The sequence below is a fragment of the Dromaius novaehollandiae genome, chromosome Z (assembly GCF_036370855.1).
Source record: "Dromaius novaehollandiae isolate bDroNov1 chromosome Z, bDroNov1.hap1, whole genome shotgun sequence".
In the NCBI taxonomy this organism is placed as follows: domain Eukaryota; kingdom Metazoa; phylum Chordata; class Aves; order Casuariiformes; family Dromaiidae; genus Dromaius; species Dromaius novaehollandiae.
In genome coordinates this window covers 53,879,794-53,895,970 of record NC_088132.1, presented here as the reverse complement: position 1 = coordinate 53,895,970, position 16,177 = coordinate 53,879,794, and the positions used below count along the sequence as shown (strand labels likewise).

General features: G+C 36.5%; 1 protein-coding gene across 2 annotated transcripts in view; it reads right to left on the bottom strand.

Moving 5' to 3' along the window:
* The window catches only part of LOC112987221 (EGF-like repeat and discoidin I-like domain-containing protein 3), a 262,428-nt gene that overhangs the window by 144,620 nt on the left and 101,631 nt on the right, over positions 1 to 16,177 (bottom strand). The window contains exon 3 of one of the 2 annotated variants that reach the window (XM_026106998.2): positions 15,572 to 15,601. The exons of the other annotated variant lie outside the window; for it this stretch is intronic. Within the exon in view, the coding sequence (XP_025962783.1) occupies positions 15,572 to 15,601 (30 nt within the window). The remainder of the gene's footprint in view (positions 1 to 15,571; positions 15,602 to 16,177) is intronic. 2 annotated transcript variants of the gene reach the window in all.

Here is a 16,177-nt window from a genome sequence, read left to right as displayed (position 1 = left end):
CTTGTCTGTCTTCTCTCTTAGCTAGATCATCATTCTCTTTTTTCCTCATACCCAATTCCTGCTTCATTTTGGTCTCTCGCCAGCTCAGCAAACCATAGTGCATAACCACCCCAATTTAAAATTGCAGCTCATGTTTGCAGCTATGTGCCTTCAGTTTTTAAGATACACAGCAGAATCACTGGATTTCTGCTTCCTTTGCACCTGCTACATTCACAGTACAAATTTAAATGAATTGCTCTTGGTTAATGTGATTCAGATGCAGTTGTGCATGGATGAAAACCCTGACCTATTTCAGTGGATAATAGTAATAATTTCTGTACAGCAATACTGGAGATTAGTCTTTTATGATAAACAATGCTTTAACTTCAACTCTTTTCTGTATTATTACAAACAATACAGGTATCATCACTGTGGTTCAAGCATAGTTCTCTGAATGGGTAAATCTTGCCTTCAACAGGCCCCCCTGAGCTGGGGCATAAGCTGCAGCACACCTGAATTCATGAGCACACAACCATATTTCCTAAAGGAGTGAGATAGCAGACTTCTCTGGGGCCACGCACTCTTTTCTCGTGTCCACTCTCAGCTGTGGCATGGGTAGTTCGGCAGACCCAGCTCTCCTCCAGTTCCCAAGGACCCACAGAAGTTTATGTGTCTGTGCAAAGGCGCATGGATGGCCACATTCACCCAGGTGCCTTCAAACACCGAGGGCACAGACAAAACAACAAACTTCACCTCACTTCAGGACAGAAGACCTGACTGTACGTTGATATTCTCCTTCCAAATCTAGCCTAATCGGTAGCTGGATATGGTTCCTGAAAGGGAGTCCAGAAGTTATTCATATGTTGATAGCCTGGAGTCAGGAGTCTGTCATCTGCCTTTGAAAAATGTGGATGCCAGAATGAGGTTTGGAAAAATATTACCAGTATGTTACACTATGAAAACAAACCCAGTGCGCTAGAAATTTAATGTGTACTTTCAGTAAGGATACCCCCACCTAGACTACTCCCACAATTTACAGCAGATTCCTTGTTTTTTCACTACCAAAAATTCTAGAGCAAAACAAGATTAGTTGACAAATGTTACATCATACCTTTCGCCTCTGCCACTTCTCAAGGGACTCTATACCAGAATGCTGACTTGACAGAAACACTGATCTGTATTTTGTTTCAAAGCATGCCACAGTATTACTGTCTTGCAAAAAAAGTTATTAGAACAGTTTTTTTTTTCCCCTAGGAGGCTGAATTAAAAAAAAAAGTGAGAAATTCCAGGTCAGTATGGAGAGATTAAGATTCAGTTATTGAAATATTGTCATCGTTTCCCTTAGTGTATATGAATAAATAATTGCTGTTCTGCAATTACACATCAAGTCCTTTGAAAAAAAAAAAAAAAGGATTTTATGTAAGATACAGCTTGACGAACCAATTCATGAATAACAACAAAGACTTTTAATACTGCTTTAGAGTTTTAATCCATACTTTGCCACTAAATGTAAAAATATGTTATTGTAGGCAAAATGAACATATAAATCTATGTTCAGACCTCTTTGTTCATGGACTATGGACTTTTTCATTGTAGCTTATCTTTTTAATAAAACTTCATGGATTTCAAGTCTTTTTGCAGCCTATTTATCAAGTCAAGTAACTTCTGAAGTTTATGAAGGTAGAATTCATTTTAGCAATAGACAAATGGACATTTATGGGAACAGGTTACATATTCTTAATTACAATCTTTATCAGAACAGTTATCATACAAGCACAACTCCCATGGAAGCCAATGGAAATTGTGTCTTGAATAAGTAATGAATATACACTTTTGGAATGGACCATGACAGCTTCAGCTGTTTTACTTATCTCTAGTGATACTGATAATTTCTATTTGGCAGTTTATTGCCTTACAGAACTGTGGAGCTTATGTAAAAATTTTTGCCACAATTCTGAAGTCTTATAATATTTAATCATAAGGAATACTACTAAAGTAAACCGTTTATAAAAGTGCAAAAAAGAGGAAAAAATTAGTTGTTTCCAAAATTATATTTTGAAACATCACAATTTTATAGATAAGATACAGTACAGCAGAAGACAACTGAATACTACATGTATTTTTTTCTTTAAGCCTAGTAATAGGCATTCATGTTCTGAGGTAAAACACAGTTTATTTAAAAGACCCACAGTGGTAAAGAATGAAATGCTTTTTAATTGCAATAATAAAGGCTTCGAGAGTATATATAAAGAATCTATTCAATTTCTAAGATAAAACAAAAAAGGGAGGTCTTGGCTATGGTAAATGGCCATTAGCATATGGAGAGTCAATCAATCAGAACAGCAATGAGAATTAGTATCTGTGAATGAAGTGACAGATACTTGTTATTGCACGTAGAACTTGCTGCATATGTGCAGAAATGCATACATCCCTGTGTGAATGAATCTGATCAGGCTTTTGCTGGATACTTCCATACCCCTAAAATCTTTTGTATTCTCTTTACTAGAGGAACTACATTTAGATTTCACCTACAGTGTTGCTTCAATGTTACATTTCAAGGAGTGCTGCTAATGAGAGGGAACTTGTGACTATTTTTTAAATGGAAATGTCAAATCTTCCTTCAATACCTTTTTTCCTATTCAAGCTGGAAGGGACCTAAAGACCTTGTCAACACCTCAGTGAAACAGCTAATCAGATAGTCCTATTAGCTTATGTACAGGGACTGACAAATACTCCTGAGCAAAGCCAGAGTGGAAATAGTTTGGGATAGGTGGGGGCTTTTTGTTTGTCTCGTATTTTTTTGTCTTTCAGATGGAGGATTATTAGTAGGCAGAGAAACAGCAAACAATGCAATACAAGAAGAAACTTGTTTGCATGGATATTAGGCATCAGATCAGTAACTGAGGAGACAGAGTTTCATAGTAAGAAACACCAGGTGGAAAAAAGTATTGAGTTCTATTTTAAACACTGCTCTTTGTCCTCTACGGTACTTAATTCCATCTGCCACTTACCTGCCCATTTTAACGCTTCCTGAGCTTTGATGCACTACAAATCCACAGCAATGTAGTGGTGTTAAACATATCCATGATCGTGATACCCATGATATAATGCTTCTACTTCAGACATGAAGAAAAGCTCACATAACTGAATGCTTCTCCCTTTCATCTAATCACATCAGTCGATTTAACAAAAGTTACTATCTCTACCTTGTCCTCTTTATATCCTTCTGGCCCCAAAGACCTACTATTTCATATAATACAACATATGCATCTACATCAAAAACTGCTCCTAAACATCTCATCTTTCTCTGTTTTTATAACCTGTTGCAAAGGAGGCTGAAGGAGGCGTGTTATACTCTCTGGGTTTATCCATTCTCTCCACTACTTTTCAATACGCCAGAGAGCCTTCCTAGGCATTTCTTCCATCCACTTACACGCCTTAGCAGCCACTCAACCTGCTAAAGCAGTTATGAATAGAAAATATATTTATTTAAGAACAAAAGATATGAAGTGATGGGGAAAAGCTACTAAAACAACAAATGCAATAAGATACATTGTGGAAGTTATCATGAGGGGTTTTCCTTGGCTGCTCCAGCATGTCAGCCCACTTGTGAGGTTCTAGAGATCCTGCTACAGAGTCACGCCATAGAGTTGTTACAGATGCATCTTTCCTGTTCTAGCTGCTATTAAATGTCATCGTTTGGGGCAATTTGTTTTTGTTTTATCTCAGCATATCTTTCTGATTACCCCCATCTCATTCCCTCTGACTGGACATCACACAATATGAAACTGCAGTATGTCATTAGATTGCTGGGTAATTCGGTTCATTTCTATTGTTGCTATTTCTAGAAATAGAAAATTGGGAAGATATTCCCAAATCACAGGGTTTTGCTACTTTTTCTTGCTTATGGCCATATTCCAATATAGCGCTAGAGCACTACAAACAGTTTAACGTGAGAAAGATCAATACTACGGACTGCTTTTGAGATCCACAGTGGTTAGCACATTACAAAATTTGCATAGAATCTATAAATGACATATAAACAAAATTTGAAGATCAGCATAAGAGCTTACATCTTCCACCTCAAACATCATTAGACTTCAGAGAACCTCTTCACAACCATTTTTGTTTTATATATTTTTTTACACCCTAATCTTCAGTAACTTGGATGACTAAACTTATGCATGCATTTAGCTTTCTGTAGCCTCAAAATCTTTAAAATATAGAATGTTCAATTTGTTAAATGTATGAAAATATTTAGAAGATATGCAGTAAGGACATCTCCTGTGAGGAGATACAGTAAATGAACATGAAGAAAACAACAAACATAACTAATCAATAGCTCTAGGGAAGGCCAAGTCCTAAAAACCTCAAGGGAAAAATCATAAGTGTGCGTGTGTATTCATATCTGCATACACACCATGATACTGAGGTACAAAAATTCAAGATCCACTAGTGAGCCCTTCCTGCAGGAACCAGAAATATCGCTCACTCAATTTCACAGTTTCTTCCTCAAAGTTAGGCATCTAACTGACCTTAATCATGTATTATGCCTTATGTAATCAAAAGAGAAAATGGGGGATTAATTGCTCTCCCTGTCTGAATGAAATATCTTATTGGGATGAATCATCCTCTGCAGGTCCCGGTTTCTCTGCTTTGACTGCAAAGACTGCGTACACAACTAGCTTAGACTCTTCCTTTTCGAGGGCAAAGCAGGATGAGATGAGTTACACTCTGCTGCTGCACTACTGAACAAAAAGACGACTGCTGCTGCCTGAACAGGCTTGGCACAATTTAGTGCCAAATGCACATCTCACAACAGGATCAGTGAGGATTCTGAATTCAAATGAATGTGACAACTGGCACCCATAACGCATATAACTTCACAAAAACCTTACACTAATGACCATTATTTAAGTTACAATATCTGTCATGAAAGACTGATAATGCTAGAATTAGTTGTCTCAATGCTATAATTTAGCATATTTACAGGCATACTTACTTTATAGTCCTTAACTTAGTAATCATGTACTATCCTTTCCACAGGGCTGGTCATTCTGTAAATGCATTATTATTCAATACTTCTTTTATCTTCTTCACTGAATATATAATACAAAGCCTTACTAACTGGAAACCACTTAAATCTGTACTGAACAGAAAATGAATAATTTCCTCCTCAGTAACCTTATGCTCCCACTGTTGTCTCTAAGCTCCTCAAAGATGGATGTAAGACACAGCTTGAAACCAAAATATGCAGAAAATAAACCCTCTTTGGGATCCTGATTTTGAGCAGAATCCTTTGCATCAGACTTGTTATTCTACTTCCAAATCCTCAACCAACCACTGCTAATGTTTTATTTTGCTTCTGTTTGTTTAGTTTTTTTCATTTCCAAGTATTACATCTGATCCCTGCCTGTGACTCCTTGATTGCTTTAATCCAATTTAATTACAGGCTCTCACCAAAGAGGAATGGTTTATTTTTCACTCTAACTTTGGCTACGTGTTTCCACTCAATTTCCCTTCCTACCAAGAGCACTTATGCCCCTACCTGGCAAGTCAGATCAGGGAACTGATCCAGATGAAAACTAACTGTATCAGGCAAAGGCCATTAGGGAATAGGTTGTTTTCAGCTGAATCAAGTAGCTGATGCAGCTTAACATGTGGTTGTTTGCGCAGTTGTTAGCACAGGCATAATGGAGAGACATGAAAGTGTGGATAGGTTGGAAGAAGGAATCAGAAATAAATGGGCTGCTTGAGGAAGGAAGAGGAACCATCTCTTCCAACTGCAGCCAGCTTAAAGCAAACCATCAGACTGCAGCCTTTCCCTTGTATGTCCACATGAAGACCCAGTCACTCTGAGCCCATACTCAACTCATTCATTTCATTTCTTTGCCTAACAACTACCTTTTTCCTCAGTAACTTCTCATCTCACTATCATCACTTTTCAGATGAAAATCTGTTCCTTCTGACACAAGATAATTTTGTCACCATGAGGTAATGCATTCTCTACCAAGGCTAGCCTTTTGCCACCTTTTCTCTTGTGCTTGGACTCTACTCCTTGGAAGTACTGAGAAGTCAGAGAGAGAGATACAGTGCTCTGAAGTCTCTGGAGCAAGAAGAATAGTAGTTTTTTCATGTGTTGTGTGAAGCGATCGATAGAAAATTAGGATCTTTGAACATGTTAGCCACATGACCCCTTGCTAAGTGCTAGTTCCTCTTTTGCCTCTGCCCAAGCACGGCCTAGACTCCTGCAAGACCTCTGTTTGGGGAATATTGGTTCTTACAAGAGCATCTAAATAAAGCTACACTGTCAGTACAGCTTCAGGGTGGGAATCCTAGAGAGGGCTGACAGCCCTGGAGCCAGACAGCTGAAGGTGTTTCCCTTTCCGAGTGTCACCTCGATTTGTTCTGCTCCCTGCTCCCACTGCTACGGCGACGTGCTGGTAGTTGGTAGGGCAGGCTTGATTTTGCTTTCCTTCAGACAGCGTATGCACTGCGGTTTGCCTATGCATGAGTGATGACAGACTTCTGTGGTTTTCGTGATTGTGGTATAAGGATTAGGGGTAATCTCACAAGCCTCTGCTAATCAAGTATAAAATAAGACTACTGTCTTGACTGAATCCATGTGCTTTTTCATGGAAGTAAAAGAAGAAATCTCTGACACAGTACTGCCAAATTGCACATCCCTGCGCCAAAGTATAGAAGCAGAAGCGTTTTTCAGTAGAATAGCTGCAAGAACCAAAATGGGCAACAAGACAGATTTTTCCTTAACCTCACTATGAGAAATAGTGAAACTGTCTGAGCTAAATTCACCCTGAGACAGATGCCTGGCTTGAAAAACTTCCTTCTCAAAGTTCAGGAAACTGATAAGCAACCAAAAGAAAAAATGGTTCATTACAAAGCAGCAGCAAGTATAGGGGATACTACATCATCTTCCAGTTATATCTGTACATTGGGACGAACATTATATTCTCACTACTAACTTCATCTCTAAAACTATGTGGATTATGGAAAAATGCTCAAGTATGAGTTTCTCAGACAGGTACCACCACTGCAGGCTAATCTCAACCTCCTAGCACATGTTCTGTCTAACCCCGAGAAGAAATGAGCAATTTTGCTGAACTGAGTTATTTTTATGATATACTGACAAACATTCACTAAGGGATAGGCTGAAAACACTAATTAATTTCAATTCCTGACCTAAGCAAGATTTCCAGCTTTTAAATATGACAGTCTACTGTAATAGCCTTCAGTGTCACCTGGCACCTTGAGCTATTTTTACTTTTTACTAAGCTTCATTTCCATCAGAATAGAATTCAATATGACCTTTATATAATGTTCTGGTTTAGTCTATATTTTGCTTAGAATGTATGGAAAAATAATCAACAAGGTAGCTTCAGGCACTGAGAAAGAAAATACTTACTTCAAGAAAAAAAGAACAGAATAGTTACAAACGTGTAAACCAAGCTGAACATGAGAAGAAAGTTCCATTACAGACCCTGGGGGATGGCAAAGTATGATAAGAATATAGAAGGAGATCTGTTCCCTTAGAATAAAATGGAAAGATGTTTTTCCTCTTCAAAATGCGTGAAACAGAATAGCTTTGCATACCACAGCGGAATTATTGTGCCCCAAAAGATAGCCCGAAAACATGCTGTCACGAAACCACAACACATTTGAGAGAACGTTGATCTCTGCTGTACGGTGGTAAATTGAAGTCCTCGTCACTAGACTAAATGCATCTTTGAGGTTTCGAGGGTTAGAGATGAAGCCGATTAACTACCTCAGGAATTTTTGGGGAAGTTTCATTTCTATAGAACAGAAGTGTGCGTATTGCAGCTTTCTTTTCTGCTAATCACTGAAGGAGTTACAATTTGAACTTGTTACAATCAATTAAAGATCACTGGGGTATTATTTTCAGGAAGAAGAGATGTCCTTTGTGAAATCCAATTTCATGGCCACACTCAGTTAAATATTAATATGGCAAATATATACTATAGTTACCCTCTAAGGATATTACAATATACGTTTTATGGAAATATTAATCTCAATAAGATATCAAATCTTTTTCAGTTGAACTCACAATGTAGTTCTCTAAAAATCAACGATGTGTTGCCAGGACTTTAACCAACTGGATCTCTTTTACTCTTTGTTGAACCCCTGCCAGTACAACAAAGTAAAAGCATTTGCTGACAGAAGGAAGAAGGAAGGAAAGACACTGAGAAACTGATTACATTGTTTCTCGGTTTAAGCAAAAAACCCCCTCTGATATTTCCTAAAGACGGAGCTGAGAGCACATTCCTATGTTCCCCCACAAAAAGTTATAAAAAAATAAAAATCTTTAAAATTTGAAATCATGAATTTACCAACAACTAAAAATAAATTAGGATAGTGGAAAGACTGAGATTTTAATAATTTTAAGCGTATTATTTAAAATCTACAGAAAATAATAATTCAGTAAATTTTTCCATGAAAAGATTTTTATAACCAGAAATAATACTTATTTTTGCCAAAATGTAGCCAAAAGTTTTAAAACAGTTTTCCAAAATGAATTATTCCATTCTGCTTTTTTTAAACTCACCATGTTCTATGAACAATTTTATCCCTGAAAAATCTAAAATTTCACCAGAAAATTGATGAAAAATTCTACTTACAACTAATATAAAATTTCATGTTAGCTTTAAATATAGAGATTAGTAATGTTTAGTATTTATATCTGGCAAATACACACTAAGTATGTTGGTATATTATTTCTGTGAGGCCATAAAGGGAAACCCAACCCATGGCAGAGGTTTTTTTTTTTTTTTTAAACCAAAATAAGTATGCAATTTTCACTCTATCACACATTACAAGCTAGAAAGTAGGTGTTGGCTTAGCCTTGCCATTTCAGCATGCTGCTTCCTAGAACAGAGCCAGTATGTGAGCACTGGGATTCTGCATCAAGGAAGGACTTGTGGTTCAGAAACCTGCATGATAAACTACCCCTTTCACAGTGAAGCTATCTCATTGAGTCCACGGACAACCCCTGAGTGCAGCTCAGGGAAGCACTAATGTTTCTTCCTAATATTCTAGTAGCCCAAACCAGACTATATTCACCTTGTATAGATGCAAATGAAAAAGAAAAATCTACGAAATAAATGGAAAAGAGAAGAAAACCTCACCATAACTATAGACATCCAAAGGAAGTCTAATAGCTTATCTCTTAAGAAATACCCACGTTATGTCCAATAATTAAGCTTTGAAATATTTATCACTTAAAATAATTTATAACTACTTTTATTTTTTCATTTTTTTCATTGTTTTTTCTTCAGACACAATGACTGATACTACCACTTTTTTTTCTTAAGTTCACAGTTCCTTGTTCTGCAAATAGGGTCCAAGGCATACAATAAAAAATGTTCTGTGGTGCTAAAAACCCTGCTTTAACAGGCTTTACTTCTTGGACACAAGAAACCTGGGAGGAAAGCTTACAGAAGCACCTGTTCTGATAAGCAGGTAAACCTGGGCTGAACTGCATAGAGAGAATCACTTGGAAGTAATTTTGGCTCCAGAGTGATTGCTGAACACCATACTCATAGAGGAAGGTACCACTCTGAACAAAGTTGCAGGGCAAGTCTTTAACTTCTTAGATGTTCTCTATTTTTCATGACTTTGCTATAGCTGTTAAGTGCTATCCCTAGTACTTTTTCTTCCTGGAACTTCTGCTTTTGTGCCTTTCCATTCTAATCCTTCATCCTTTCATTCCTTCTTCTGAACTAAACTTCACACGAGGAACAGCAAACCTTTCCAATACAAGTCTCCTTCTCCACTCTCCAATTTTGCTGTTTCTCAGCAGTGATTTTTCCCAGAATTTTTACTTCTTTAGGCAAAAAAAAAGTTAAAATAAGGTTTATAAAAGTTGAAACTCTTAATAAGGAAGGGAAAAGATTCTATATCATAGAACTGTTAAAGAGTAATGTTATTTTCCATGGAAAAAATAGACTGCATGTAGTAGTTACACACAAGTTTACAATGCAAATATCTGTGCATATGTAACAGTGCTATAGGGCTGTTGTAGGGACTGATACTTAAATAATGACTTAGAAGAAATGCACCATCATGTATTCAGTCTACTATCTCTTTGACATCTAAATTCCATTAAAACAACATTAAATTCAAACTCTAAAATAGCTGTTATTGTCATGAAAGTCTAAAGATATTTGAATATTGTATATCAATGGAATACAAAAATACAAATGTCAATTACCTAAAACACTAGGCTTAAACTTCCAATGACAACAACAAGGAATGTACTCAGTTGAGACTCCTGTTCTCAAAAGGAAAAGGGCATGAATTTATTGTTTCAGTCAAAGTCACACTGTACAAGCAAGCGAACAAAGTGCAGCATGTTAAGCTGCACCACCTCTCATCTTGTCTTGGAAGAATTATTCTTTGATATCTTTAGAAACAGCTTCAGGCTCACGGAAATAAGATTTAAAGCCCTGACGGGAGGGGGAATGCATTAAACTATGGAGAAACATTTTGAAATACAAAGCTTCAAATAGCAGAACATCCAACAGAAGCTGATACACTAAGCTCAAGAACAATTTTCAGCATTACAATGCAAAGCAACCTCCTCCTAGTTCAATACACTGCTCAAAAAAGACACGCCATGTGTGGACATGGGAAAAGAAACATGGGAACAAGTCTCCAAGAGAACTGTTCTAAGACTTCCCTAGTTTGCTTTCACAGGATGTACGAGCTTTGTTACAGTAAAACCATTCAATTGATCCAAAATGCAAAAGAAATGAACAGATATGCAGAAGTGGCTCAAAAGAGAGGATGAAGAGATGTCTAAGGCAACATAAAACTGTATGTGTTGAAGTGGAATGGAAAAAAAGTTCTAGATCAGTGCTTATCCAGAAGATGAATTAAGAAAACCTTTGTTGAAACTGAGAGGATCATTTGAAAAACAAGTTTCACTTTGTTTAAAAAGCATCCAAAAATAAGCAAGCTTTGCCTTAGATGAAAGAAGTTGAATAAGTTATAATTACAGTTCATTGCTCAGACCGCAGCATTCTGAAACCAAAAGAACAACTGCAAAATACCATTTCTATACAGGTATGCTCACAGGACATTTATTATTCCAGTATTATTCATGCTCATCCTAACAGTTACAACAACAAGAGTAAAATTTAAGTGACTTGCTTTCTATGAGGTTACTTGGAGGGGCCACGGTCAGAGGAGCTAAACCCCATCCCTAAAAGCAAATAGCATTACCTTATGGGAGATAGCATTACTATATCTCCTTGATTAAACGTAAGAAGAAATGCCAGTTTTGATCCCATTCATAGGTCAGTTAGAAGTTTTTAATGAGTATAATGCTCATAAACACAGTGTATTAACTGCAATATATTCCTGATACTTTTTTTTTCATAAGTCAAGGTATTGTTTGGGAAAACAATGCATATGGCAATTTCTAGAAGAATAACTATTATCATTACATCCTGGCTTCTGATTATACTTCTCATCTTTCCTCCCCTGCAGCTGTTATAGGAGAGAATCATAAGGTACTTCTAATGATTTTGAATGCTAAATGATGACTTCGGGGCCTCGTTGCTGGAAGTGTGTACATACCTCCTCAGTGACACCACTGGATCAGTACTAGAATCAGAAGGTTAATGATACTCCAACTAAAATAAATCTCACAAACTGGACGAAACATACTCCTTTTATAAAAAAAAGGAGCAAAACCTGGTAGCTGATAGAACTTTGGTTTAGGTCTACACAAGGCTCTCTCTTTTCCAAGAGATTTCCATATCCCACTGAAATCACTGTAAGAGATGCCAGGTGGCATCTCTTTGGATGCAGTATCAACTTATTCTTGCATCCCTTTCTTCAAACTATATGACTACAAAGAGTATTACTATAAGGAATGGATATCTACTTTATGCAAACACAGCTTCGTAAAGGCCAAAACAATCTGAGAAATAATTGTATTAAAACAATTCCAGAAGAATGTCTCAATCTGTTACTTTCAAAACAGCAACATCTGGTCATATCTTAAAGCAAAATGAACAGAAACTATAAATTACTAAGAAACTACAAATTACAAAGCATTTGAAGATCTAGAATTGTTTATAGCATTGTAAGATATAAACTAATGTTTAGCTAGACAACAATTGCACTTTACTTATAAAATTCTGGAGTAATTCCTTTGGAAAAGCTGAAACAAATAATACATATAGAATATAATGAGTGTTTAAGTATAACTTTATTTTCATAAGCCCTTCATCACCAGATTTAAAACCTCATGCCTGCCTTTAATGCAACAGGCCCATTTTGATTCTGACTTCCTCAGGAACAAAACAGCGCACATTATTGTTAAAATTTACATAGGGTGTAGTGATAATGCAACTTAGAAGCACTTTTTTAAGATCCTATCTAGCAAACAGATGCTTAAACACACACTTGCAAAAATAATAGCCCATTCATTTAAAGAGAGTTTTCACATGCTAACTATGTACTTAACTGCTTTGCTAATGAAGATCTAAAACAGGATACGCACAATTGTGCAAAAAATGCTTTCTCCATCTTACACAATTTCTAAAATATTATATCTATACTTGCATATAAGCTATTTTGTTCATAGTCACATTTTTTGTAAATATACATATAATGTCAGGTTATAGTCTGTTAACACCCAGCAGTAGAGTTGAAGAACCAATCTTTCTTACTTAAGGCAGAGACTGGAATTGTTCTTCCAAAGGTAGGTGACTATTGACTGTTTTCAAGTGGGAGCCTTCCTTCTGAATAAGAAAAGAACCCCAATTCATTCTGTAGCTAGAGAAGTTTAGTCAAATTGATTCCTGTGAAAAGCTTCAAAATAATCAAAATTTTCCAAATAAAATGTTTTTCAAAAATTATTCACAACAGAATCTAATCATGTGAAATATCTAAGTCCTAGAACCAGATGAAATAATAAAAAGTGCTAATGTTACATTAATTCACCTTACTACTTCAGCAGGTATTTAGTCATGCTTCCCTGTAACATATTGATGAGCAGTTGAGATTTACTGGCACAGATGTTTACATATATGTATTTTGTCTCATACTGTAAATCAACCATGTACGATTTGTGCCAGAGGCATTTGTTCAGCCGTTCAAATCAAAGACCAAAAACATTCTAGTTCTGCATTTGTAGCACAGTGAGGTCTCAATAAACAAGGACTGTTGATTTGTCTGTGTGGGAACATCTATCCGCACTGCCGTGTCACTGTGACTCCCTTACCTATACTATTACTGTGAATAGCACCTTCTCGTGGCATAACTAACGTGGAAAGAGGTCACTGGTGTTTCCGAAAAGGGTATCCACACAGAAAGTTACACTGGTATAGCTATTACCGCATGAAATAATGGCACACATTTTTGGATAACAACAAACTCTGAAACACTAAAGAACTATAATAGTAAAAATAACAGCCAAAATTATGTGCAGATCACTCAACCAACCACAAGTAACCTAATTTGAATTTGAAACATACATTATCAAGGCTTTGAGGAAAATATCTGAAAAAACCTCATGTAAAAATATCATTGGTAACGGGTGAATTCAAGGAGATTATGAATGTTTAGGAATACTCTGTGACAGAACAATACTCAAAAGAGTATTTTATTCACTGTAAATTATTAGCTCAGCTTTGTCAAACACAAGATTTATGTGGGGAAATAACCAAAGCAGTCTCACAGGGTACGTTAAGGAAAGTGTGAAGTGCTTAAAAAAACCAACCAACCAAACAACAACAAAAATCCCACTTATATCACTAAAAAAGCAAACAACGAACTCCGTCGTCTGGCATTCTAGAAGGCAAGTATTCCTGAGCAGCTGAATATAGAATTTGTAAGGCTTTTGTGAAACTCCAGCCAGGCAGTTTAGCAGGGATCTGTGGTGGAGTCTGTGCCACTGTCTTATAAATTTTGTTTCCTTTCTTTTATTTATTTTCAGCTGATGCATCTGGTTAGCTTGACCAGCCCATGAATATGGACTTTCACAAAGACTGCAGTAGTGTTCCAAATTCAGAGAGACATGCGGCATGTTCAGGAGATGCTCCATTGGCTGCAACTGGAATGACTGTTTTGCAATGTACAGTCTTTGCAAGACTGTTTTGGATGTTACTGCTGTGCATTCAAACATGCCTCAAAACACTATCTGTATGAAAAAGGGCATAGTTAAATCAGTTCTGCAAGAGGAAACAAAGGCTTTCTCTTTTTTCTCTCCTATAAAAAAAAACAGGGCGGGCAAGACCTTGCATATCTGCTTTTGTAACTGACTCTTCTTTTGAACAGCTGCAGTAGCTTTCTATTAATATATATTTTCCATGAAAATTTCAATACTAACAGATTTCCCAGGAAACAGAGTTGGAGGCTGATGCTTAACAATGATAAAATATGCTCTTCAAGAGTATGTTGGTACTGTAACGTTTGTGCTCAAATTCTCCCTTTCTTCTTGATTTGCATTGTTTTTCCTCATTCAGTCATGCTTTCTTTCTATTCTGCTGCAGTCTTCATATTAAAAACTCCCTTTGACTTCCTTCTCTATTCAGCGCAATTCTTAACTATTCTTCCTCTCTCCTCATATTCTACTTTTGGTTGTATTCTCAGTCTTTTCCTTTATTGTTCTCCATTGTATCCTAATTACTTATATTGCTCCCAAGTTGTAGGGTTAGTGTTCTAAACACTGTCCTTCCTTCTTTTACTCTCCTTACCTTTTCTGCTTTGATCCTCTAGAGACCTTGACTTCTTTTAACAAGCCACTATAAAGTAATTGTCTATTCATTTGATGTTTTAACTCACTGAGTTTATACAACTTAAAGCTATTTAAAATATGTTAAGCTGGTTAGCAGTGTTCTTCTTTGGCATTTTTTTTTTAATACTCCCAAGCTAATAGATTGCCAATTAATTAGAAATAGTTAATCTTAGCAACAGAATAAACATTTCATGTGTGTATCTCTCATGGAGCTTCTAAACTAATTTTTATGACTGTGTTGTTAACTGTTCTCACTACTTGGCAGTCTGTCAATGGAAATAAACGTTCTCTGAGCAGCTATCCCAGCCATAGTTTGCTGAATGTTTACTTTAAGCTGGATGCTTCTGCATCCTCTGTCCTTCCCTTCCTTTGCTGCCTTTTCCCAAGCTGTACTGTCTTTAAGGATGTCAGTTTTGGGATGATACGGTTGAGCTTCATCAGCATAAAGACAGATTACAAATGAGCAAAAAACTGATTATTTTGAACTCCTGATTGTTTCTGACCTGGTTCTGTGTGTGGAGCCCCACGTACCAGCTTAGCCAAGGAAGGAGCACAAAGGAAGGAACAAGTAGCAAGGAAGATTCTGAACTACTGCTGGAAGAAACGTTCAAAGTATATATCTCAATGGCTTCGGAATCGAGCAAAAAACAGCCAAAAGGAAGGGGAGCAGGCAGAAGGGAAAAAAATATACATTGATAAGGATATTTAGTATGTGTTATGCACACACTGGTTAAAACAACAAGAATAAAAAACCTAGCCATTAAGACTGGTTATTGAGATACAGGTATAATCATAAAATACTCATACCTGCTGAGGTTGGCTCCTCTTCATCTGAGGCTGCACAAAGGAGAGGAAGGAAGGAGAGAAAGGGAGAGAAAGAGATGAAGAAATCCAAATAGTGCTAATTGTTATAATTATATACATTTTATCAATATATGAAATGAACAAGAAAACATCAAGAAAAGCTAGTTTATTTTATACAGTTTCAACTTCAGTAACATCAGATATTGCATGTGAGAAAAATGTGTGTGTGCCTGTTTAACTCTCTAGTCCAAACATTTATGGTCTGAGGAAAGCAATAGGAATATATATTTGCATACTAGAACCTTTCCCTTTTTGTTGTAGATAACCATTAAATTGCCTTAAGTCACCATCAGATTGCACCTTAGACTGTAGACTGTATCTATTACCCGTCTGTTCAACAGAAAGCCAGTAGATAGACATATTCACAGTAAAACCGTATTTTAAAAGTATGTCAGTGACCTAGTTCTTTCTCTCCTTGCAGTCAGAATGTTTATATACACATTCATCACAAAAATGGTTTTCTTACAGTCTTGAAAAGTTTTCAACAAAAGAGAAAGCAGCAATCAAGTGCTTCTCACTTGGATACTCTAAAAGCATCTACAAGTCTGA